This window comes from Pempheris klunzingeri, chromosome 21 (assembly GCF_042242105.1).
Source record: "Pempheris klunzingeri isolate RE-2024b chromosome 21, fPemKlu1.hap1, whole genome shotgun sequence".
In the NCBI taxonomy this organism is placed as follows: domain Eukaryota; kingdom Metazoa; phylum Chordata; class Actinopteri; order Acropomatiformes; family Pempheridae; genus Pempheris; species Pempheris klunzingeri.
Window position 1 is genome coordinate 6,080,499 of NC_092032.1, and position 25,301 is coordinate 6,105,799.

Below are 25,301 nucleotides of genomic sequence, written 5' to 3' on the forward strand. Positions count from 1 at the left end.
AATTAAACCGTGAGCTACAGTATCTCCATATCTACAATGACAGATTCGTAGAATTTTCGTCATAAGAAATTGGCACACCCCTTCCCGAGTAAAAAAAATGGTAACTTAAAAAGTCCATTTACATTAATTTCAAACACAACTGACACAGCAGATCCAAACCCAGAGTAAAGGCCTTTTTTCTGGAAACACACTTCACAGCAAGAAAAGCACAGGTGAAATATTTATATACCTTATGGTTCCTCTCTCATTAACACTAGACATCATTATTTCCAGACAGCTGGAATAAATCTAGATAAATGAAGTGTGATTCTCCAAATGGCATATCTTATTAAAGTAGGTGAAAAAGAGACATGTGAGACTGGAAAAGGAAATCACACATTTTTATTGGAAAGTGTCAGAGAGCACGTACCCGTCACAATAAAGTATGCAAAGTAGATCACATAATGAAGTTTGAGGTGAATATGATTCGCTACAATGAAGCGAAGGCTATCCACTTTTTTTTACCCCTCCAATCTGGCACGCAATAATTTAATGTATCAATCCGAAATCATATTTCCTCCGAGTTAGAATTCGTGTGGGGCGTGAATCGGACTTGCCTTTTCTAGCTGCAGATTAAAATGACATTGATATCAGTGGGCGCGAGATTGAGTTCCCTGAATAAAACAGGACTAAAAATCCTATCTGCACTGTGCAGTGGAACACAATTAGTTATTTGACAAGCATTTGGAAAAAGTGCATTGATGCTCAGCTGGATAAGGCTAATGCATCACTTTCAATGCAATGGTAAGGCATTTAAATAAGTTCATTACACTTTTTAGGCTCACGCTACTTCAAAACCCATCCCGGCTCTATTGTTGGTAGAAACAGCAGTGCAGGGTGTGTGCAGCCTGGAGCCAACGTTTGGGGAAGTTATGCATACCTGTGCACACTGAACTACCTCTGCACCAGTCACACGTAAGAGCACGAGATCGATTTATGGGATTTACAGCACTGAAATAAGTTAAACATCCGACAACTACAGCATGACTTCATGTTTAGGATATTGCACGGGTGTCACAAACAAAGAGCTTCCTGGACTCTGAAACTGAGCTTCGGTGAGTGTTTCAAGTCATAGTGACTGATTTCTACAACTGATTTCTGGAGCTTCACTCTGAGCACCAGAAACATGGAGGAGCTGGGTTATTGCTTGTGTGTTTGGATAAAGAGCACCTCTCACGGACTGAACGACGTCATCTACAACGCAAGGTGCAGCGGGTCACACGAGGCGAAGGGTTCCATGTAAAGTGTAAACGCGGTAACTTCATATCGACGGGCTGTTACTGAAGCAAAGGACTGACCAGTTCACTTGGGGCGACACATTACAGCAACACGGGGCTCTGAGTTGGCAACAGGCTGGCGAGGGCGAGTCTACATTTCACCGACACGAGGAAACACGGGCGCATATTATGGCTAGAAGTAGTTACACCTAAAACCTGCAACATGTAGGGAGCGGTAGATCATGATAACGCCGAACACGTCCCATCCACAGACCTCCAAGAGATGTGCGAACAACAGAAGTGCAGCCGTTTCCCCATTATTGCTATGCTCTTGACACTTTGCATTCTGACTTCGAGGCAAGAGAGCATTACTTTAAAAATAAAAATCCTACGGTAAACATGGAACAAGGCAGAGTTACAGTATCAAGAATCTGAAATGTGGAGGCTGGCTGTGAATTGAAAGCATCGAAGGTAACAGGCAAGGACACGAATCAGAATCGGTGGAAGCTTTCAGACAGGACAGCGGATCCCGTGTGAAGCATATTAAGACAAACTGAATGGCCCAGCGGTCGGCGTGCCGCACGGCTCCACATGATATGTTTTGTTCCACGATGAGAAATATTCCAAGTCTAAGAGGATAAAAACATTTCACAGAACCACGTTATCTCTGCCAAACTCCACTCTAAAAAAGAAAAAGGTAGATAAACGTAAGACACTTAATCCGTGAACGAGCAACAACCTGCAGCACGGCTCACTTAATCAGGCCACGACATAATATATATACACGACGTCTTTATGTCATATTCTACAAGCTCTCCCGGCCATACGCTTGTTCTCTCACAACTTTACAGGTAACATTTGCAAACCGGGTTTCTCCACATGCAAGAGCAACCACTCAGCAGTAACTAAACAACAGTGATGTGAACAGCAGCCTATGTGACTGTGGAGTCAAATATATAGTTTAAAACAGAAAAGGCTAGGCGTGACACCATCGGCCTAGCCACGGCACAATTCACAATTCATGCTAAATAAGTGAAAAGGGTCAAATACAGGAGATGAGCTCTGTGGCCTCGCACACGCTTGGACTTTAAAAGTGTTGGACGTCTGTCGGTGACACCAGGAGATGCTCTGCAGGATTCGACTACACAGTTAATGAGTCGTTTGTGTGTGTGTGTGTGTGTGTGTGTGTGTGTGTGGGGGGGGGGGGGGGGTGTTCTTATCGGTGTTAGCTGCATCCTCAAAAGACAACTAATTGTAATAATAAAAGACGTTTGTTCACACATTTATAAACACACTAGCATGTGCGAGGCCACAGATTACAGTGTTTATGTGTACCGTCTCCTGCTCCACGGTGTGTTTCTGTGTGTGTGTGTGTGTGTGTGTGTGTGTCTCAGTGGTTTCACTTCTCCTGCAGCAGGGCGGGGATGTTGATGTTCCAGCCGATGGCCTGGCGGTCGAAGCCGCAGGTGAACAGGTTGCACGACTGGTTCTCTTCATTCCACGCCGTGCAGCACACCATCCTCCTGTGACCCTGAAAGCACAGTTTAAAAGTTAGATGTGACGACGCTGTCGTGCCTTCCTGTCCTTCCTGTCCGCTTTGCTCCCGTCCTTACCATCCTGTTGCTGCGTGGGAGTCTGGCCAGCCTCACGCCGCTCATGTCAAACAGTCGGACCTGTCGATTGTCGTGTGGCAGAGCGATGATCCTCTGGTTGGCAGAGACGCTTATCCTGAAAGATCAGATCGTGTTCAGTGTGAACTTGGGCCAGAGTTTGTTAAAGTAAATTCTCCTCTCCTGCAAGTGCAGTCTGGACTTTTATTCTACAGCAGGTTACTTTCTGAATGATTTACAGATACAGTCCTGTGAAAAAGTTTTGGGCAGGTGTGAAGAAATGCTATAAAGTAAGACTGCTTTCAAAAATATAACATTTCATTGTTTATTTACATGAAGTTACGAAACCCAAAGTGAGCGAACAGAAGAAAGATCTAAATCTAAATCAATATTTGGTGTCACCACCCTTCAAAGCAGTACACAGTACACTGGGTAACAGTATGATTAACTAATTATACCAAACAGGCACTATGGGCAACATAAATAGGACTTTTACATCCCTGCATCAGGTGAACATCACCACGGTCTGATGGAACACAGCAACCTAACAACATACTCTTGTTGTTTCTTATGTGGAATCCAAAAACTGTACTTCAATTCAGCAGCTGCACCAGATCCGGGTTTTTCACTGACGGGTCGGAACTGACTGACCGATATCTGGTTTTTAATGCGATGACAACATCCCCTACCTGTTCACAGCTGAGTCCGTTCGGATGGTTGCTATGGGCGACCTCATGTTCTTCAAATCCCACACCTTGACGGTGCGGTCGTCACTGCCTGACACCACGTTGTCGCCCACCGTGAACACCGCCGACGTCACCGTGCTGCCAAACATGGACACACAGACAAGCGCGCAGACTTTAGATTAGAGTTGCCAATGCATAAAAAGAAGTTTCAGGAGTGAATCCTTATTTATAGGCAGATTAGTCACCCTCTCCCACAGACGGCCAACAGATGAGACAGATCCACACATGCGTCACAGTCACGATACATTTCTGAGCGTTGACACTTGAACATAAAGAGGGTTTATCAGGTACAGCATCACAGAAAGACGACGCTGTGCGGCTCTTGATTTAAAATGTGATTCTCCATTTTAAAACCTTTCGAGGTATCACCTTCCCACCGGAGGAAAGAAATGGAGGCAGGATCACACTCTCTCCATTCCTGTCACATAGTTGCAGCTGACAGAACAACTTGATGGGTTGAATATTTGCACGAAGGCATTCACACCATCGGAAAGCGTTCAAACTGTCGAGACGCCGTGAAAGACGACATCCGCTTTGGTTTCTACGGCTCACGCACATTTACAGAGAGTCTCAGGAACTCTGTGTTTCATTTCATCATCATGTACAGTGCACCAAACGCTGCAAAGGCAACCACGAAGAATACACCAAGGAGTTTTACTCTGCCATGCTGCTTCAGTGTGTGATCAAAAAGTGGCTTATGAGAGAAATGTGGTAGCTAGACCACCGAATACGAACATCTCTGGGTGTGTGAGACCAGGATTCCTCTGACGCATCTCCTCAGCCCTGTCATGACTTCAAGTACCTTTTCACAGGCAACACCCAAATATGGTCTGGTGGATGGATTATATAATGGGTGTTATTTAATACCATTCATTACAGACACTTTTTGCATATCATATTAAACCATTTACTATTGCATTTAGATAATTATATATGAAGTTTTTTGTATTACTTTTAGCTAACTATATAAACTGTTTAGCCATTAGTTTTTAGCTAAATATATAAACTGATTGTCCATTACATTTCACTATCTAAATATATACAATATGCATCCATTCATTTAAGCTAAATTAACTATTTTAACTTTCATTTGTTTTTAATGATAAATCAAATGCTTCATGAAGATATTTTTTTTATGTTGCCCACTCTGTGATCAAGTAATGAGCAACCATCACCAAACCCCAATTTCACAGAAAGTGTTTCCCACATTGAGGCAGAGGAGAACCATCCTGTGCAATCGTTACATAACTGAATACTGGAGACATGGAAGTATGCACATATGATGTGTGTAAATGTTATATTTTATAACGATCAGGTTGCAGGTACTGTTACTCACACGGTAAAATGCTCTCTTACTCTTTGCGTCTAATGCAAGCGTAACTAACAGCCTTCAAACTACGGGGTAACTGATGGGACAAAAAGATAAAGGTTGCCACGTACACAGTATCCTTTGCTACATCATATCTTCAGCTATGTCGGACATACTGGGGGCAGAAGAGTTCTTTATATGCATAAGGCATCCCCCTCCTCCACGCCCTTTATCCAACCAGCCGTGATGCTCCGGCCACATGATAGCGCTGTGGTCGGGCCTAGCCATTCATTTAATAGACCTTTAATATTTCCAGTCTATTACTGTATGTCAGTCACTGCTGCCAGGGTTTTCTTCTTCTTCCCTCCCTTTTGTTCCCGTTCATTTCATTTTTTTAAAAGCTGATTCTTGATTAAGATTAGCGTCGAATAGCGTCCCTTCACACACACAAGCATTGTCTAGAGTTCCACATGTAGGTTTTCTCTCTTAAAGTGGCTTCCCTCTTAATTCAAATTGACATGGCATTAAGGGCTAATTATGAGGCTAAACTATGCCATATTAGAGAGGCCGAGGCTCAGGGAACCTGCTGTATCGTTGCAGGCACCCTCTGACATTGCAGGGTACAGCCCACCTGGGAGTGCGGGAGGGAGAGAGAGAGAGACAGACAGAGGGAAAGATAGGAGGTGTGCTGGGTGGGAGGTGTGAGGGGAGCGTAATCAGACAAGGTAATTGATTAAAAGGTTGATTAAGGTTAAAGGGTTTTTAGAATGGGTGGTGAGGAGGGAGGGGAGTGTTCAGTGTTACTTAATGGTATCTCTGCAGTGTGTCTGACAGCCAAGGTCAAGACTCCTCACGATCAGAGGCTCGGAGATCGAGACTGAGAGAGGGAAAGAGAGAGAGAGAGAGACATAGAGGCTACATACAGAGGGAATCATGGGGCCTCTCTGTAGTCGGAGAAGTTAAGGTACGCTGAATTGTCTCCCTAACCATAGAGCCCAAAAGTTGGTTATTTTGCGGCACACAAGAGTTCAGATTTTTTTTTCTACAATTGCAGTTTGATTTCAAAAATATCCCGAGAGGTGAAACAAGACAGGGGGGAGACACCCTACCTCTGTTAGGGTTAGGCTGTGTCATAGATGGATTAGAAGACCTGTCATAATTCATCCATGGGTTGTGTACATAGATTATTTACCATGAAAGCAGGTGATGAGTGCCTATGTTGAATGTTGCTAATAGTCTAGTCATATTCTGCTAACCTTAACATTAGCTAAAAGGCTCGTGGCTGCAGCAAATTTAAGTTCAGGGTGACAATCATGATTGGGATGATTGAAGCTGTTAACTTCATTTTATGGTAATATCTAAATGCGTTACAGTGTTTCGTGAGGTTTGCTGTGTAGATTTACCATGAAAGCAGGCAATGAATGTTGGAAATAGTTTGACCTTCTGTTAACCGTAGCCGAAAGCTGGTGGCTGCAGCTAATTCCAGTTCTTGTTTATATAGCCAGCTAACTTTAAGGCGTGTTAGGTCACAGTGTATCATCTCTTTAAAGGTCCACTGGTTTGCACAAAATACTGCTATACAGTATACAGTGTCTGTCACAGCCAAGGTCACACCTGTAGCTCTACAATGAAATGGAAAGTTTATATCACTGACTATACAGCTTTTGTGCAATTATGGCTTAAAATTGCTCCATTTGTCTAAAATAAGTCAGTTTTACAAATTCTTCAGATGAAAACAATCACACTCCATAGCTCATTACCTCACAAAAGTATAAGCATTGCAGGCTGCCTTCACACTGAAATGAAATTCAAGAATACAATTACCCTTAATTAACTCGGGGATAATGTCTGGTTTTTTGATTGTAAGGAACAGATATCAGATGTGAGGTGGAGGAAATGATGTGGAGAATTTATTTGTGAAAATAAATAAATAAATAAAAATCTTAATCTAGTATTGAGACATTGGTCCTAACTGTATTTAATGTGACGTGATGATGTAATGTGACATAAACAACTGCTGTGATATAGAGGTTAAAGTCTACACTACACTGTGGGTGTCTAATAACCAGGCCAGCTTAAAAAAACATAGTTATTACTGTCACTGAAAATAACAATATTAACTCATATAATCAGTTTTTGAATGCATGACATGACAAAACTGATGATTGTATGACTTGGGTTTTAACAGGAGTATCAATGAACAATGAGCTGCAGTCACATCATTTCAGTCTGTTATTTTGCAGAGTGAACTGATGTGATGATTGCACAATGTTCAGAGATTTTAAGCATTTAGGAGAAAATAGCACATCTCAGTAGAAGTAACACAGGTGGATAACCAACAATGATGCTGAACAAAAAGGGATTCCAGACAAGGACCAAAAACTCATCACAGCAGGGCTGCTCTTTCTTTATGCCACATTTCCTGCCTGGTTGTTATTTCAGTGCAGACCATATGTTGGTTCCCACACTGTGGCTTTGGTCCTCATCCTCCTTCCTAATGAGTGATTTTAATGGCTGACGTATGAAAACCTCAAGGAACATTACAATGCAGTCACAGTAGGTGAAAGAGCACGAAAGCCAAATACCTAAAAGGCGAAATGTAAATGAAACAATTGAGGTACAGACGACTAAGAGGTTTTAGAGCACTTTGTTATTTTGCTGTGCTGCAGCAAAACCGACAGTCGCTGAGAACCTGCTAAGTGCTGGTGTATTCCTCCGGGGGCAGGATGTCAAATCTGCATACAGACACACACACACACACACACACGCTCACACACACACACAAATGTGCATTTCTATCAACCACAATCAAATGTCTTTGAATGCCATCGATGGCAGTAGAGACAAAAACGTAACAAGGCATTCTGTTTGTAGAGCAAGTCAGTTGTCACTTCTTGTTTGCTCCTGGCCGTTCTGTTAGCTCACGTGTAGTTGTCATTACTCTGCAATTATGGCGGGGTGGTGGAAAGAGGGTGTGTGCTGCACTTTTAGCTGCCGCGGTTCACTGTCAGGAAGAGTTAGCTGTAATTGCCTGTGAAGACGGTGGAAACGAGGGGCTGTCTCGCCTCCAGCTCTCAACCTCTTCTGCCTATTAAACCGTTCACACCTTCCTCTTCTCTACCGTTCCCACGGGAGGGATGTGGAGATTACGCCATTTATGCCACGTCATTATGCCACATTGGAGATTGTGGAAGAGTAGCTGAAGAAATGGCAGGGAGATGGCAGCCTGCTATTGTTGTAGCATCTGTTTACAACAAGAATTCCCCCACAAGTTGGAAAGTGGAAAAGGCACGGGTGAGTAAAGTGGGTGCATTTGGGTGTCGGCTGATGTGACCTTTTACGGTGGGAACCTAAACGAATACAGACACACACAGTCAACAGTGTTCCTCCCCCCGTACTCCCCCCTCAGCCTCACGTCCTCACCCCTCCCTCTCTCACACACTAGAGCTGGAAAGACGAGCTGATTAACTGCTTCACAATGAAGAGATTAATTGATTAGTCGATCAACAGAAAAATTAATTGGCAACCATTTTGATGATTGATTAATTAATTGGTCATTTTTTAAACAAAACTTCAGTTCTGGTTCCAATTATGAATACTTGCTGGTGAAACAAATTGTTTTTCTTTTGGTCAGTAAAAACAAGATATTTGATATTTAAATATTATCTTGCACATTTTAAACCAAAAGATCAATCCATGAATTGAGAAAATAATCTGTAATAATAATAATCCGACTGCTAATCAAAATAATCATTAGCAGCCCTGTCACACACACACACACACTTAGTGTCCACACATGCCCAGTGTACAACTACATAACTGCTAGTGCAACATGACCTTGAACAATATACAAGATGTTTCATGTAGAACGTTGTGTTAATGGCAGGGTCAGATCTAAAGTACAGAAGTACAGCTGCAACCATGAGCTGATTACTCATTTAGTTGATTTGATTTTCAATTTGAGCAAATAATGCCAAACACTAAACGGTTCCAAGTTCTCAAATGTGCTTTTCCTTGTCTTACATTATAGCAAATTGCATTTGTGTGGTTTTTAACTTGTGATATTTCGTAGAGCAACCGAAGATTAATCAAAGCAATGATCCGCAGAATAATCAGTAATGACAATAATCAATCGCTGCAGTCCTAGTGAACGAGGAGCCAGCTAGGAGTTAAACGTTTCTTTTTTATCTGTTTTTAGACTAGACGGCAGCCTGTTTGCTGGTCTGAGTTCAGCACGGAAAGACAAGTAAGGAGGTTTTACTTAAAAGACCATCGATGGCCATTTGGGAAGGAAAGAAGAATGGAGGAGAGGAAAGGAAAAGAGGAGGGCTGTCGTTAACTGTGAAACACTGGCGCTTAATCTCATTACACCAATTGTCTATGGGAGAGAATTAGAGTGGGATCTGCAGGAATTATACATGTTGGGGTCGTACATAATGAGCTCTATGTAATCCCCCCACTTGCAATCAAAGGCTGCCAGAGAGTACGAGCCAGCACACACGTGTAGACATGCACGTAAACACACACACACACACACACCGCACACACACACTTCTTACGCTTTTTAAAGAGCGCTGCCATTGAAAGCCACAGACAAGCCTGACAGTCATCGTTTTGAAATGAACGGCTGCAATTGAGTGTTAACAGTGAGCGAAGTGCCAAATTACAGAGCGGGGATTAACGCAGAAACGGACAGATAAATGAGCAGGAGAGCGAGGGGGAGAGAGAGAGGAAGGAAGAGAAAGAGAGGGGAGAAAGAGGAGCAAACCGTCGAAGTGAGGAGAAGTGCTCAGTAATGAATGAGAGGCAAGTGGAGGATTTGGCTTAGAGCAAAAGGGTCTGTAAATTAATGTGGCACTGTAAAAAGAAAAAGGGAAAAAAAAAAAAAAAAGAAAGTGCTGGAGGGATTCATAAACCAGAGAGATGTTACAGCACCATCCTGTGGGGGAAACAAAGACTACAGCAGCCATTATTCAAACTGTCGGAGCTCCTAAGTATCAATGAGTAATGTCTTAACTAGGGTGTGTGTGTGTGTGTGTGTGTGTGTGTGTGTGTGTGTGTGTGTGTGTGTGTGTGTGTGTGTGTGTGTGTGTGTGTGTGTGTGTGTGTGTGTCTGGTCCTTACTCTGTGTGTCCCTGGAAGACATTGACAGAGTGGATGGACGGGTCTCTGAAGTCCCACAGTCTGAAGGTGGTGTCTCTGGAAGAAGTGACCACCAGCCGCTGGGTGGGGTGGGTACAGCAGTGGGTCAGCTCCTGGTCATGTCCTGCAGGCACACACACACACACACACACACACACACACACACAGACACCAAAGTAAACATGCTAAACTCCTCAGTTTGTACGCGATTACATTACTTTCATACAGACACATGGACGCAGTTCCAGTTCCAGGAGCAGAATGTAATGTTGTTACATGTTTTTTTTAGCCAAGACAATTGATAGCACTCTTCTCATTTAACTCTCAGCAAGACAGCATATAAGCGTAAGTATTAGGATTGATGCAAAATTGTTTTAAATTGTGTCAGAAGAAGCACAAAATAATATTTTACTGTCACATTTCTCCAACTCCACAGACTGCAGCAGGCAGCTTGGACTACAGTCACACTAAATAGAGGAAACAGTCGTTCCTTCCTGTTTTCGTTTTGGGACAAAAAGAAGGTACAACAGCCAAGTTTGTTCACAGCCTCTCCCTGAAATGAACAAGCAGCTATTTTGCTCTAGTCCTTTATGTATCTGATCATCTAGCAACAGTGGGTGAGATGTAACAATGGGCTGACTTGCTTTGTGGTATTAATTTGGGGGTGACTTGTACTGTGTCGGAAAGTGTTAAATACTGGAACACATGTCATTTAATGATATGATAACATGACATGAATATAAGCCAGCAAAGGAAGAGCAAAATAACTGAATGATTGACTGAATGCATGTATAAAGAAATATTCTAGATATGACAAACCTGAAAGTAAACATACTGTGCACTGTATTGTGCTCTACTATGATATAATGCGTCGGCCAGTTTACGTACCAGTGAGTGCATGAACCAGTTCAGACGTCTCCACCTCATACAGGTTGGCAGCACGATCCCAGGAGGCTGTCACCACTTGTCGGCCTCCCACCAGCCAATCAGCTGCGATCACTACGCCCTGGTGGCTCTTCAGCGTTGCCGTAGGGACCCTGACGGTGGGGACCTCGCAGGGGCCCTCGCCATCCACCTCACCTTCTTCTCTGTCTGACGAGTCCTGGTCATCATCACATGGAGCCTATGGGTGTACAAAGGAGGACACCCAATGGTTCAGCCAATTCACGCAGACACCCGCAGTGATACGCTCTACAAAACTGACATCTAAGACCCAGTTTGAGTGTGATTCAACTGCCATGGAAAATAAAGAACGGCACAAAGCTACTCACACTGACATCTGGTGGTGGCTGAGGAGCAGGAAGCTGCACCATGTAGCGCCAGATGTGAGCTGTCTGGTCCCCAGAGGCTGTGGAAACATAATAACACATCAGCAAACACACAGCAGGTCTAGACCGAAGGACAATGAACTGCTGGAGAAGCCAGAGGCAGGGGGAAGATCGTTGAATATCCATGTTGAGACAAATGTGAAATGTAGCCAATTCCAACTAAATAAACACACAAGCATTCAGATACATACCTGTGAGGGCCATCTGCTCTGTGGGGTGGAACTTGATGGAGTTGACTGTGGGTGAGAGAACAATGATGAGACATGTGCGAGACGGCCTACGGCTACGTTAGACGTGAGCCAGCCCGTGTTTAATAACAAGCTATGACATGACAGACGTGTCACCAATTCCAACTGATATAGTTTAATATACAAACTATATAGATGGTATAAAGCAGGGGTGTCAAACTCAATCAAAGAAGGGGCCAAAATTTAAAACACGGTCTAAGTCGCGGGCCAAACGGTCTCAACATTTAGTGAAGAGTCTAAAAGTGACTATTTTATTATAGTATATAATATAATAATATATATTTTATTCAGAAATATGAATTTAAACAGCCAAACTTTCCCTCAATAAAATAAATAAAATTTGTAATTATTTTTTTATCCTCATGTTTTGTCTCATAGTGTCGTCTTTTGTTATATTCTTTAATTACAGCTACATCAGCTCCACAAACAAGACACGTGGGTTTACCTCCGACAAACGGGTAAAACTCTGCCTCCCACCTGCTTTGAAAGTCTCTGTTTTCAAAGTCCACTTTTCCTTTAGCCATTTATTTTTGGGGGGCTAGCTTAAGTGTCACTATGAAAGCGCTGACGATGCATTGATCCGCTGATCGGTGTGCCATTATACCAGCGGGCCGGATGTGGCCTTGAGTTTGACATGTCTGGTATAAAGGGTTGTAGAGTAATGAAGTTGTTTAAGTTTCCTACCTGATCCTGCATGGCCTGCGTACCTCAGCAGACATTTCCCAGTCTCTATACTCCACAGCAGAGCGGAGTGATCTGTGCAGGGACAGCAGGGGTGGACAGCATGAAGCCAAACACATTTTTTTATAATGATCTGGTTATGATTTAATATTGTAGCGTACTGGTGGATCATCTCAACCATGCTCTCATTTTTGCTAATTGCATGAAGGTACAACAATTTATTTGACAATGATATAACAAGGTAAATATTGCATGCAGCACCTTTAGTTTTGACTTAATTACTCTTTTTGAAAACTGCTAATTAGCAAATAGGCTGAGAATAGAATAATGCTGCTGTGGCTGACATGCTTAAATGGTCAGTGAAGTGACTTGGTGTACCTGCTGATGCTGTGCCCAGGACCACTGGCTGAGTGCGGGTGACGCTGAGGTCCCAGATCCCGTCCCGGTGGCCCACATACTCCTTAAGCAGCTGGCATAAAGCCCGGGACCCTGTGGTGGCTTTAAAACTGGACACAATCTGAGCAGGGAGGCAGGAGAGGTGGGCATGATGGAGAAAAAAGAAATAGACAGAGATATGAGTTAAACCAAACCAAGGGTTTCTTAAATTAGAGGCAGAGTAAATTTTAAAGCAACTGCAGGTGCACCAGTACAAAGTTTTCAGAACTGATGGGAATGCTGATAACTTGGCAAAATAGGCGGATATAAATACCAGCATGTGTACAACTTAACTTCCAAGCACTCGGTCCTTACTACATGGCCTACTTTGGCCTTACAGCAACAATTTTTTTTGTGTGATAAATGATGGAGATATAATTGAAAGCTGGCTGCGTAAATATACCTAAAAGACATAATAGTAGCGTTTCATTTGTTACAGGTACAGGTTTACACACATTGTCAGGCGAGGCACAATGGGTAAGATTAATGTGCGAGTCAGCTTTCTTTGGGCCTAACGCACTTAACTTTCTGGTATCACGAAGCTGGCTCATTTTTACCTGCAAAGCCATGGAGGGGGAAAGGATCTATATTCCACAGTGAAGTTGGTGCTTTATGATCCATATTCAGTCTAGACGACTACAATGCATAATGAAAACATATTTCAAAAGGCCTATATAATAATTCTAACATTTATTTATAGCCTTAGCATTATGTTTAAAGTTTGGATATTATTCCTAGTGTTTTTATAGCTGAAGAGAAGCCAGGCTACGTGGAGCTGGCTTTGTGATATAATCTACCTAAAATGGTAGAGTGCAAAAGGATCATTACAGTGTGCAGATAAGAGTGGTGCACCTTTTAAAAATATCTGATGGCCTGATTAGTCGCTGCAGGCTTCCAGGTGAACAAATTAAAGAATGAGCTGTAGTTTTGGTTGTCACAGAACGGTCACAACCTGTACTGTGCATGCTGCTGCAAGCAGACGGCTGACCCCGGCAATAAGCTCAGATCATTGGTAGTCATTAGACACAGCAGCGAAGCATCTGGTTCCCTTGTGTCAGACTGTGTTAATGTATGCTCTCATTCTGTCCGCTGTGTTTCCACTCGCATTACAGTACAGTACAACCTTATTTGTTTCCTGTCAATGAAACACAATGAGCAGTGAGCAATGAGAAAAATAGCCCATTCCCGTCAAGGTAAACTCAGGATATAGTTAGTGCAGATCATTAGTTTCAAGTCTTGTCAGTCTCTAACAAAATTAGCTTTTGGTCATGTTTCTTAGCCAGCTGATAGGTTAGTCATGTATTACATAGCAGCTAGTTCTCTCAGGAGGTTAATCTAACAAGTCCTCCCTTGATCCTGTATATCCTCGTATCTACCGTTCAAATCGGAAGAGGATGGTCGCACTCTTCATCTAGCTCACACTCTGGCTGCATTCAGATTGTTTCTTTGCTTTAAGAAAGGCAATGCTGGAAATACGACACATGGATTAAAGCCATATTACACTTAAATACAATACAACTACAGAATTTTTACACATCAGATGTACACTGGACCTCAGAGTCATTCGCACTGGTGTGCCTAGATCATTTTTCATATTCACACTCTCTTGGTTTCACTTGCATATGTGAGTAAAATGCTTGCATTATAGGGGCCCTGCATCATTGGGGTATTTCGATATTTTGCTCGTTTTCTTGCCGAGAGTTCGATTAGACACTAGATGCTTCTCTCTTGTCTGTACTCTAATATGAAACAAATGCCAGCAGCTGGTTAGCTTATCTCTCGTTTGTTTAATCTGTACAAATTTGAACAAAAAAAAACATTTGCTGTTTTACAGTGGTTACATGCTGCACTATTTCTTGCCAGGAAGGAGTTGCCAAGCAACCAGCAGAGACACCAAGTTTCTGGTTTTGGCCACGAAATAGCCTGGCACACTTCAGTTTTTATATGGATTAGACAAGCTACATGTAATGTGCTAATTAGTGAGCTTTAGAGGTGCTGGCAGGCAGAATATTAGCCGTTTCTTCCGTTTCTCGTCTTTGAGTTAAGCTGCGCTAATTGACTGCTGCTGTTAGCTTCCCACTTAGCGTACAGACATGACAGCGACAACTTTTTACTTATTGTTGCTCATTTGAGGCCAAACTGTCGAAACTTCATTTTGTCATTTTGACTCCTGATAAACTTGTCTTGTGATATGATGACTTCAGTTAATTGTTTTGGCCTTACAACATTTTGAGACAGCTTGGCATTTAGTGTAATGAGTAAATGAATATTTTTTCTTTTTATAAATGCAGCCGTTCACCCACATGACTTCTGAGAGGGTGCAGAGCAGAGAAGAGATGAGGAGTCAAGGTCGGACTGTAGTTAAAAACAGACTCAGCCCATAGCCGTCCCCCACAATGCTTAGTGACAAACAGAGCATTCAGGAAGTTACCCATGAATCTCCTCCCCACAACTCCCATGTGGCCACACTGAAGTTGCGAGGTCCACCTATTTTGCTGTGGAAAGTGTACAATCGCTATATCGGCAAGAGATTGAAAAAAGGAAGAAGTCAAGGGCGGTGTCATCACCAAAAAAATCATGTTTCATTAACCCCTGTAAGTCCAAAAACATGTATATAAATGCTTCAGCACTTCAAAGATAAAAGAATTCAACAGTAATCTTTTGCTTCCTTACATATTATGACCTCAGAGGAAGAGAAAACAGCTTCCTTCCCCTCAGTCAGAGGGTTTTGATGTTATTTTCATGCCAAGTCTAAATAGGCTAGTATAGCTGGAGCCAGGTACCTTGCTGGTGGAGGCTTTGTAGGTCGTCTTCAGCTTCTGTGACAGTTGACTGGTGCTGTGGCTGGCTGTGTAATGCAGAGACAAAGAACAATGAATGAAATTCATCGCTGAGTAACGTTGGTCGGTTTCACTGCTGCATTAATGGCCTAATAAAGTTAAAATAGGCTTTTAACTGTGCAACAACACAAAGCCATGTGTGTTTGTACTTGTTAGTTATCAGTGCTGTCTGTATGGCTGTTACTGACTTTTCAAAACCCAGGCAGTGGAACTGGCGCCATGTAGACAGCAGGGATGTGGTTGTGCAATTCATGTCCAGAGTTGTTTTATAAAATAAGATTAGTAGTTACACCAGGGTCACTTCAACAACTAACCCTTCTGTTCAGGAAATTCTGTTTCATAAAGCAGGTTTAAATAAGTCTAACCTAAGTTACCATGGAAACGTATCCCTCCAGACGAGCCTGATCCTGGTTGGGCCGTTTACCAGGTTTAGCTTCACATCAGTACTCCAATCGCTGTGCCAGACTTTAACACAGTGAATTCAAAGCCTCTCCCTGAACATTCCTCTCCACCGTTGCACTACCAACATGTGTCTGGATGGAGAGCATTTATCTTTACCTAAAATCTGAGTTCCTATTTTGTTTGCAGTTTTCCAGTTGACACTTGCGCCTTTCAAAATGCTGCAATTAAAATGAAGCTAGCTGCCGGCACCTGAAATCCATCTATTTGAAACACAAGTTTTGTTTTACAACACTCGCCCATACAGAGGGCATATAAACAAAATAGTGATTAGAATACTGGTTATCAGCTTCAAATGTTGAAACGGTGCCTCCCTCATATGTCTGTTTTACAGGAAGAATTTTCCAGCCACCATGGAATGAGACATATATTTTAATCTTAAAGCCACACAATCAATTCCATCAATCTTTTCCGCTTAAATGTCCAAACCAACGGGAGCTGATAACTGCAGTGAGAGGTTCGACAGACTGTGTGTGAAATAGTGCACCTTTTGTTTTCAGAGCTCCTTTGGTGGGGTCTCCTCCCTCGATAGTCTGTCCATCTCCGGTCAGACGCTCATTCAGAGAGTCAATTTCCCGGCGTACTGTAATGTTAGCAGAGTGATACGACATCAGTGAGCAAACATCGGTTAGTCAATCAACACCTGGAGGTCGATACAGTAAGGTATGCAGCCAAGAAATCGAAATACATTTGCTCGACTCTTTCGGTTACTCACATTCAAGGTTTTCAATGTAGAGATTTTCAAACTCGCGCTCGATCTGGCCAAAAAGGTCAAGAAGATTGTTCCGTAAGGACAGGGGCAGCTTGGAGTCCTGCACAGACGAGAAAAGAAGAACGCTCGAATAAGCTTGATAGTAAGCCAACGTACAGGCCTAAAAGTAAGGAGTCACGCCGGCGTCCGGGGGAGCAGGAGTCACCGCTTTTATTCGCCCCACATCCTCCTCCAGAGTGGCAGTCTGTCATGTATACAATATGTTGGGCGTAAAAAAAGATGAACTTCAAAACCATTTTAAAACATCTTTACAAATGAATATATTCAAGCATCAACACATCAAAATAATGAAATGCGGCTGACAGGCACAATAAGGCAGTGACAAAAAGAATCTCATGTGACTAATAAAATACACACCACTTAAACAAACCAAAAGCAAACCCACATATCTCATGTCAAACAGCCTGTATGTTTACCTGATTAAATCAGCCACCAATTGCGTTTATGTGAAAACTCGGCTACATTTTGGGCTGCTTAACAACAACCCACAAACAATTAACTAGCTACACAACAGCCAGGATCCAACCAGTCAAACTCATGTCAACCGACTTACCTCCATGGTGAACTCCTGGAGGTACCCAGTTATCAGCTGACCACCAGTCTACACCAGACTAGCATGCAAAGAGACGTAAAAAGCTGCCATGAAAACAATGGATTCAAAAGGCTGCAGTTGACAGCTCGCCTTGAGAGCTGCTGCTTATTTCCCTGGCCATCTGAAAGACGAGGAAACCGTACACTTAACTGTCACTCTTTCTTCTGGCATGCGTTCAAAACCCCATTTGTCACAGTGACATTAAGCGCCTGAACATTCTGTCAGCGCCACATGTCAACACACTTTGTAAATGAGCAAACAACAGGCAGCCCTTATGAATTCAAAGCTGCTTAGTTGTGGCACTAAAACCTGCAGCGTAGTCTGGCTAATAATGAAGGCATTGAAGGTGCAGAAGAAAATGCTTTCTGTATGTTATATATAGGTTCATAAAGCTGTCTGTGCGTGTGGAACTTGTGCTGTGGGGGGTAGAGTAGGTACATAAACAGAGCCAGCATGTCTTGGCAATAGACATAAAGGCTTGGTGAAAAGACTAATCAGACCTGGACAAGCGGCCCATATTAAAACTTGATGAGACGACAGGCCGGTGCAAGCTGAGCTCTAGTTTTAGTGGCTGATAATTCAAGGACATGTTAAGCAGGGAAAGTAAATGCTAAAGGGCTTCCACGGCTAAAACTCATCACATTCTGGACAGAATACTTTGATCCAAAATCTTGATCCCGACATCAGAGCAGAGCACAGACATTGTTCTGTCTTTCATTCTACCTGTTCGATCTGCCATGACTGAAATACATGATGATGCCATATAAAACACCTGACAGTCACTCACAAACCCTTTGTTCAGCTTGTATGAGTACCATAAGTCTACAGTCAACTCCCAAAACTTAATAACCAGGATGTCCTTGATTAAACAGAAACAGCTTTTATTATCTTAGCAGTGAAGAAGCTTGCATCAGAAAGGCTGACAGGATTTCCCTGTCTAAAATCAATAAATCCATTGTAGCTTCAATTTAACCAACCTGTTTGGAGATAGTTAATCACTAACTTGCACCAACGGGCTAAAAGAGTCACAGTGGATTCCTTTGTCTTAAGAAAAACAAATCAGTAACCAAAATACAATCTACACCAGGCAGTTCACTGTAGCAGAGAGCTGTGGATGTAGCAACACCAGGCAGAAAAATAAAAGTAATGCTGCTCAACCGGCTTGTACTGTTGTACTATCGTGACTAACAAAAACAGACGTACAGCAGAATGACAATCGAAATGCTAATAAACAAAGACTAAGTGTATTGTGTATGTTAGTTGAGCAGATCCACAAAAAATTCTGAAGATAATGCCAACAAAATATGTTATTGCATGACTTATGAGCTGCATGTTTTGCATGTTTGTCTGTAGCTGTGTAGAGTGGGTGTAGAGTGTTTGTGTGTGTGACAGAGAGAAAAAGCAGGGATGTCCGCCCCTCACCTGTCCCTCCAGCATGTCTCCTCTCTGGATGCCAGGCGGCCTCTCCTCCGTGCTGTTGGTGCGCCGGATGGATAAACTGTGAGCCTTGCGCTTCTGCTTGGGGTGACGGGCGGCCGACGCAGAGCCGCTGCTGCTTCCGCCCTCCACAGGCATCACTCCTACCTCGTGGGTGGCCCTGCCCCCTGCTCACCTCTTACTTGAGAAGCAGGTAAACAAAGGCCACGCTCGCCAGTCGGCTGCTGGTTAGGTTGTTCTGTTTTCACCACCTGCCTGCGGGTAAAAAGGGAGACATGTTCAGGTTTACAGCCAATGCAGGAACTGCTAAAGGTACATGGCAGCTTTTCCTGCAGAGATCTAAACACAAACAGACATATTCACATGTTTTGGGTGATTGTTGTTGCAGTCTTGCCCTGAAACAACATGATTCCAAACTTCATTAGAAAGTTCAGCAATTTAACGCTGCAAATTTATTTACAATTAAATCTGTAGGACCTGACTTAAGACATCAAGTTATTAAAAACCAACACTGCTAAATACCTGCTGCAGTGATCCATCAGGCACATTTTCAATAAAACATCTGTTCAAGGTAAATCACTTAACTGACAACCAACTGTTGATGGAAGCTGTAGAGAGAACAGCAGGTTAAAAACACACCAGTGAAATGAGACACTGGATTGAATAAATGAGCCTGCTCTGTGTCCTCATGTCCTGCTGTTGGCAGCCGGTGAAGCCTGACAGACCCAACATCACCTGCTGATGACAAACCTTTAGCCTTTATTGGCGACGTCTTAATGAAGTCAGTCTTTACAAGCTAAGAGGGCGACACACTGCGGGACTGTGCAGGTTCGTGCTATCGCTGTGATGGCGCTGCGCCATAGTTAACGTAATGGACAGTAGGACAGTGCATAACAACATTAAGCTATCGTCACACAGGGACAAGCTTAAGACTGGAAACGGATCCATGTCATGCGACAGAGCACGCGTGTGTGTGTGTGTCTACAGTCGTGCCCAATAACTACCCTCAGAGATTTAAGGTACATTACGCTGACACATTTGATATTCGACGTTGCTTTCATGGTTTGAGGTCGACACGAACAGGAAGGACACTCACCGCTGTCACTGGCCCTCTGAAGTCATACGTGGAGGTCTAGAAACGACATTAGCAACATGCTAACGCAGGCTCGCTGCCACATATCACCTTCATTGTGGCGCTCATACATCACCCTGTGGCTAAACGACAGCATACGGGCTCTGGCTTTGCAACCTCGACGTGAAATTATGTTAAACCGTCAATTTGTGATTTTCAACATGTTGTCGACGTTCGACTTGGACAGTAAACGACAATGACACATTTTAGTTTATCAGGTATCTGAACGTTAATCAAATTTCTTTTTGACACATCACGTATTTAATTGGTGCACCTACTTCCGCATCACGTGGTTTGTGTTTGCACTTTGTTAGCCAATGGGGTGTCACGGCGATAACTAGACAGCCAATGAAAAACCCTGATCTTAGAAGGAGGGAGTGGACGCTCGGTCGTGCGACCGCAGTAGCCAGCTCTAAATTATCGTCGTATATAAACGCAAAATAGGTTAAAAGACGTGGTTTATCTACCTGAGACAGGAAATTTCTTTTGTAAGTAACTGAGCGTGTTATCGGTGTCTCTGTAGGTTGTACATGTAGCAGACAGTGCATACTTATGTCCAGTTGTCAGAGGCCTGGGTGGTGCGGGCTGTGCTGTGGTCTGATGGCGTGTTGACAATCTGTGTTTGCAGGAAAACACGAAGTGGAGCCTGCTGGAGCGGAACAGCACGATCCTACCATTCCCAGCGCATGCTTTCATGATAATGCATCAGTGATAGCTAATAATAGAATATATGAGAGCACAACACTCACAGGGGCCATTTTTTTACTGTATTTAATTTTTGACTTGAAGATGATTGTGCTTAAAGTACACTCTGTACTCAGTTTCAATGCAGGGCTTTTATTTATGGTGTATTTTTTACAGTGGTGCTGATACTTTTACTTATGTAGACGGAAATAATTCCACTACTGGATATTACCTACTGGATTGTGAAATTGCAGAAATAAAAGGCAGAAGAAACAAGAAAGAAACACTCAAAAAGCCTAAAACGTGGCATCATTTACATCAGTGTGAATAGAATGCATTTGACTTTTGTTGTTTAAAGATTGCACTTTCTATCTCTGCATTTTTGCCACTTTGGACATTTTATGGCTTAAGACAGTAATGAAAACAATAATTAGATGCAGCACTGCACCGGAAAGCATACGTGCACGAGTTTTATTGGTTAGAAGCTTTCAGTCTGTGTAGAAAACATTAAGAAAGTCACATTTTTGGGCACCCATGTTTAAGTCCACCCTCGGGGGCCTATTTCAGTCCCAGGTGTGATCAGCAGCCTGAGCTCCGATCCTCACCGGGGGACCCGCTGTCCGGTTTTTACGCACACCCACGGCCTCAGCCCTTGTGATTGGTTTTATGTTTTGGTCAGGCGATGGTGCGGGCTGTGTGGGCGGTGCTCCGGTTGATGTCCTGCCGAGGAGCGTCTGTGCGGAAACCATACGTACCTGGTGCCGTGAGAGCCGCAGCACCGTGGCGCAGATCGCTCCGTGCACCCTTCACCGCCTGCCGCAGAGACATATCCAGGTAAGACAGCGCCATGTGCGCCTCTCATGTTTTGAGCACAGACACAGCAAAGCCGGACATAAGCCCACTGACTGTAAGCTGGGTGATGGTGTTCGTCTGTGCTATTGATAGCTGAGCTGCACGGAAATCTGTCCCCGTTGGATGCCGTTGTCTGTAAAGGAAAGGAAATCAAGCCGAATTCTACTTAAAACAGTCTCGCACTTGATGTGGCTTTGCGGGTTGGTTTAAATGTGCTCTTTCAAAACCGCAACTCAGTTCTTGAGTATATTCACTTCAATTCGGCATGTAGTAACTAAAGCAAACTGCACTTGGTGCAACATTATTTCAACGTGCACGTTTTGTAAATTTTGTGGCCAAAGCCGTAAACTACAGGCTTGTGGCATCAACTGACATCAAAACTAGTGATTAAACAGTTAATCTGATTAGCACTAGTCCAAAATAATGTTACTTAATTGTTTGCTTAATCCTTCATTAGCTTCTCATAAGGGACTATTTTCTCCTTTCTGTGTTCTAAGTGAATGTACATGGATGTATTCGGACAGGTGGAGTTTGCTCTTCATCTACTACAAAGTTAAAAGCTCCAGAAAAAGTTCAAACTGATTTTTATTATAAGTGCACAGCTGGTTTTGATGTGAACACCAGTTGATGGTGACTAACCTGCTGTTGCCTGCCTGCCTGCCCCCCCCCCCCCCCGTGCCCTGCAGTGAGGTGAGACACCTGCAGTCCCCAGTCAGAATGCCTGAGATAACCACAGATCACCTGGACGAGAAGCAGGTGCAGCTGCTGGCCGAGATGTGCATCCTCATCGACGAGAACGACCGCAAGATTGGAGCGGACACCAAGAAGAACTGCCACCTTAACTCCAACATCGACAAAGGTAGCTGTCTGCCGCATTAGACTGCACACACCTGTCTCACCTCTAGCAAATCTCCCCTTTTAACTCCGATTTGTAACTTTGATCCAATGTTTGTGTTACAAGGTTTATTGCACAGAGCTTTCAGCGTCTTCATTTTCAACAGCGAAGAGAAGCTGCTCTTACAACAGAGGTCTGACGCCAAAATCACTTTTCCTGGTCAGTGACAAACCCTCAAAGCTCCCAGTTTAACCACGACTGATAATACTGCTGCGATCAGTCATATACATATACAAGCAGAACTGAGCATTATCAGTAGGTTGTTGAAGGTTTGACCTTCCCTGCGTGTGTGTGTGTTTGCACAGGCTGTTTCACAAACACATGCTGCAGTCATCCTTTACACACAGACAGTGAGCTGGAGGAGAAGGATGCTATCGGAGTGAGGAAAGCAGCTCAGAGGAGACTGGAAGCTGAGCTGGGTATCCCCATGGAGCAGGTACTCTGTCTGTGTGTGTGTGTGTGTGTGTGTGTGTGTGTGTGCGTTGAAGTCCCGGCCCTGGCATTTAACAGAATCCTTCCTGTTGCTCCTCAGGTGACACCGGCTGAAATGACGTACCTGACAAGGATCCACTACAAGGCCCAGTCAGACGGTGTGTGGGGAGAACATGAGATTGACTACATCCTCTTCATGCAGAAGGTAGAGGCGTGGTGTCTGTTGGGTTAGGGTTAGGGTTATGTCACGTGTATCTGGCCTCTGAATGCGTCACCACTACGTTTGAGTCACATGGCTAAGCATCAGCATCAACTCTCCTGAAAAAAACTCCGCTTCCATTCCAGTTAACCAGAAAGAAAAATGAACGTATGTCATTTTGTGCTACCATGTTTGTAAAAGGTTACAACTTGGGTAATTATATTAGATCATTTTTTTCATTTAGACAGTTAGTTGAGTCTAACAGACTCTGAAACTGACAGATTATCACCTTTCAAGTTGATCTAGTGAAGTTTTAAGTAGTTGATTATTTACACATCCAGCAGATATGGAGCAACTTAATCATTCAGAGTGAGTGTAAGTCCAATATTCACAATTTCTTAGCAAGGTCTTTGTCTCGACTAAGTCCCAAATTAAGTTCTTAACTGATCCCCTATGTTCACCAGCTAGTTGTTGACTACGTCAGCGGCCTGCTGCATGTGGTCAAAATGAGTCAAAAGATGCTAAAATGCTCCCTGGAGTTGAGAGGAACTGCAGAGTCGGGTGAAAATTCTCTGTGGGTAATTATCAAGAGTGAAAACGTTCGCGTTGCAGCTTTTTTGTGAATCCACTGTGAGTGTAAAACATACTGAGCAGAACAGCTCTGTGACTTGGGTGTACTGACGATACAGCAGGGACACACACACACTGGTGACGCACACACTTTAATGTGCTGTTGCAGGGTTTGTTTGTCTCTGCTGATAAAGCAGCGGGACTTTTCCAGAGACTGTTTTTAATTTTAATCTTGATTGAATTAATTTAATGCCAGTGCCTTAATGTGTTTTCTAAAGGGCCGGTATACGGTTTAACTTTAAATCTAAGAACTGCAACACCCATGCTGTTGTCATTGATCCTTGCAAAGATAGTTGAGGACATACTGGATCAGTGCACTTAACAGTATGTCCACTACTGATACAAGAGCCTAAAGTGATTTATATATCGGAAAATGAAGTGTTGATAGTAATAGTTGTGCATCTGATAAGGTGCACCTGTTAAAATTCAGTACTCTGATATCTTAATGATGCCCGACACCTTTTCCAGTGTGTATTTGTCTGGTCGTACTGAATATCAGCCTCCCACACCTAACGGTGTTATTCTTGTCTCTCTGGAGGACGTGGAGCTGAGTCCAGACCCCAATGAGATCAAAAGCCATTGTTACGTGAGCAAGGAGGAGCTGAAGGAAATGCTGGAGAGGGCCAAGCGGAAGGAACTGGAGATAACGCCCTGGTTCAGCCTCATCGCGGAGACCTTCCTCTTCAAGTGGTGGGACAACCTGCAGAACCTGAAGCAGTTCATGGATCACGACAACATCCACCGCATGTAAACCACAACCAGGATCAGGCTCCACCGCCAGCCGTCTCAAACCCTGGCTGTCCTGTACGAGCACAGCCGGCTGAGCTCCTAGAGACCACTGAGCGTCTGATGTCGAACAGTAATTATCACCGGCCACTTTTGTCACGGTGGGTGTGGGGGTGCCACACCTGAAGAGGGGGATGTGGTTAACAGTGGGTTTGTAGCTCTGAGGTGCAGTCACGGATGTGTGAGAGGTGAATGGTGCGAGTAGGGCTGACTTTTAGTCTGAAGTAGTTAGAGGTCATGTATTCAATTCCAGTAAGCCGCGCTCGGGATCCACAGACAGAACAGAGCTAAACACATTTTATTAGCAAGACAAATGCAGTGATGTCACCGACAGCTCCATGGAAAGATGGGCCTATTTTTCTAAATAAACTTAAAGTGCCTGAGTACAGGTCATTAGGTTGAACGAAGGGTGTCTCCAAGCACTGATGTGATGTCACAACAACCACTGTCACTCTGTATATTGTTGATAATGATATCAGTGAACAAGCTGTGTCTTTGTACCCTTGTAGCAATAAAGTATTTGTGTTCGTTGGCAGTAGACGGCTGTGTTTTTTTATTAAGTAATGACAAAAGAGCACAACAGCGATGTGACAATATTTGGAGGGAGAGTGTGGGTGCCTCTGTGACACATTTACACACAAGAAAAGTTGCTTGGAAATAAAAGGCGGCTATAATGGTAATTATATTGGCTATTAATCCCCGAAGGGAAATTAAGTTGCCATAGCAGCCGAGTACATCTGAATACAATAAGAACACAGGCTGAGGGAGAGATATACACGATAAAATACACAAAGTGCATAATGGTGCAAAATGATAATGTATGAATTATTATATAT

At 43.4% G+C, this 25,301-nt stretch overlaps 2 protein-coding genes across 6 annotated transcripts; one reads left to right on the forward strand and one right to left on the reverse strand.

The window, feature by feature from the left end:
- Positions 1–2,442: 2,442 nt before the first annotated feature.
- Positions 2,443–20,569, reverse strand: LOC139220857 (WD repeat-containing protein 37-like). Of its 4 annotated transcripts, none has more exons than XM_070852710.1 (14): positions 20,455–20,569; positions 18,841–19,110; positions 16,770–16,866; positions 16,542–16,637; positions 15,539–15,603; positions 12,699–12,837; positions 12,324–12,395; positions 11,583–11,627; positions 11,335–11,411; positions 10,952–11,186; positions 10,046–10,187; positions 3,556–3,690; positions 2,870–2,984; positions 2,443–2,787 (listed from the first exon to the last, which is right to left on the reverse strand). In XM_070852710.1, the coding sequence occupies exons 2-14, from the start codon at positions 18,991–18,993 to the stop codon at positions 2,656–2,658; spliced, it is 1,503 nt and encodes a 500-aa protein (XP_070708811.1). In that variant the 5' UTR covers positions 18,994–19,110; positions 20,455–20,569; the 3' UTR covers positions 2,443–2,655. The 4 variants fall into 4 exon arrangements, with proteins under 4 accessions (XP_070708811.1, XP_070708812.1, XP_070708813.1 ...); XM_070852711.1 differs by having other exon boundaries at positions 20,538–20,557; XM_070852712.1 differs by lacking the exon at positions 20,455–20,569 and adding an exon at positions 19,952–20,159.
- idi1 (isopentenyl-diphosphate delta isomerase 1) lies at positions 20,337–24,728 on the forward strand. Of its 2 annotated transcripts, XM_070852714.1 has the most exons (7): positions 20,337–20,475; positions 21,351–21,505; positions 22,210–22,382; positions 22,485–22,577; positions 22,724–22,854; positions 22,951–23,055; positions 24,218–24,728. In XM_070852714.1, exons 2-7 carry the CDS (start codon positions 21,354–21,356, stop codon positions 24,428–24,430), a joined length of 867 nt encoding a protein of 288 aa, XP_070708815.1. In that variant the 5' UTR covers positions 20,337–20,475; positions 21,351–21,353; the 3' UTR covers positions 24,431–24,728. The 2 variants fall into 2 exon arrangements, with proteins under 2 accessions (XP_070708815.1, XP_070708816.1); XM_070852715.1 differs by lacking the exon at positions 20,337–20,475 and having other exon boundaries at positions 21,079–21,505.
- Positions 24,729–25,301: the final 573 nt, after the last annotated feature.

Excerpts from the sequence above, each read along its gene's own strand:
- LOC139220857 (XM_070852710.1), bottom strand. The coding sequence starts at position 18,993 with ATGCCTGTGGAGGGCGGAAGCAGCAGCGGCTCTGCGTCGGCCGCCCGT. Across the intron at positions 16,867-18,840 it reads GAGACATGCTGGAGGGACAG|GACTCCAAGCTGCCCCTGTC; the intron begins GTGAGGGGCGGA and ends TCGTCTGTGCAG. Across the intron at positions 11,187-11,334 it reads AGCCACCACCAGATGTCAGT|GCTCCATGTGATGATGACCA; the intron begins GTGAGTAGCTTT and ends GTACACCCATAG.
- idi1 (XM_070852714.1), top strand. The coding sequence starts at position 21,354 with ATGGTGCGGGCTGTGTGGGCGGTGCTCCGGTTGATGTCCTGCCGAGGA. Across the intron at positions 21,506-22,209 it reads TGCCGCAGAGACATATCCAG|TGAGGTGAGACACCTGCAGT; the intron begins GTAAGACAGCGC and ends CGTGCCCTGCAG. Across the intron at positions 23,056-24,217 it reads ACATCCTCTTCATGCAGAAG|GACGTGGAGCTGAGTCCAGA; the intron begins GTAGAGGCGTGG and ends GTCTCTCTGGAG.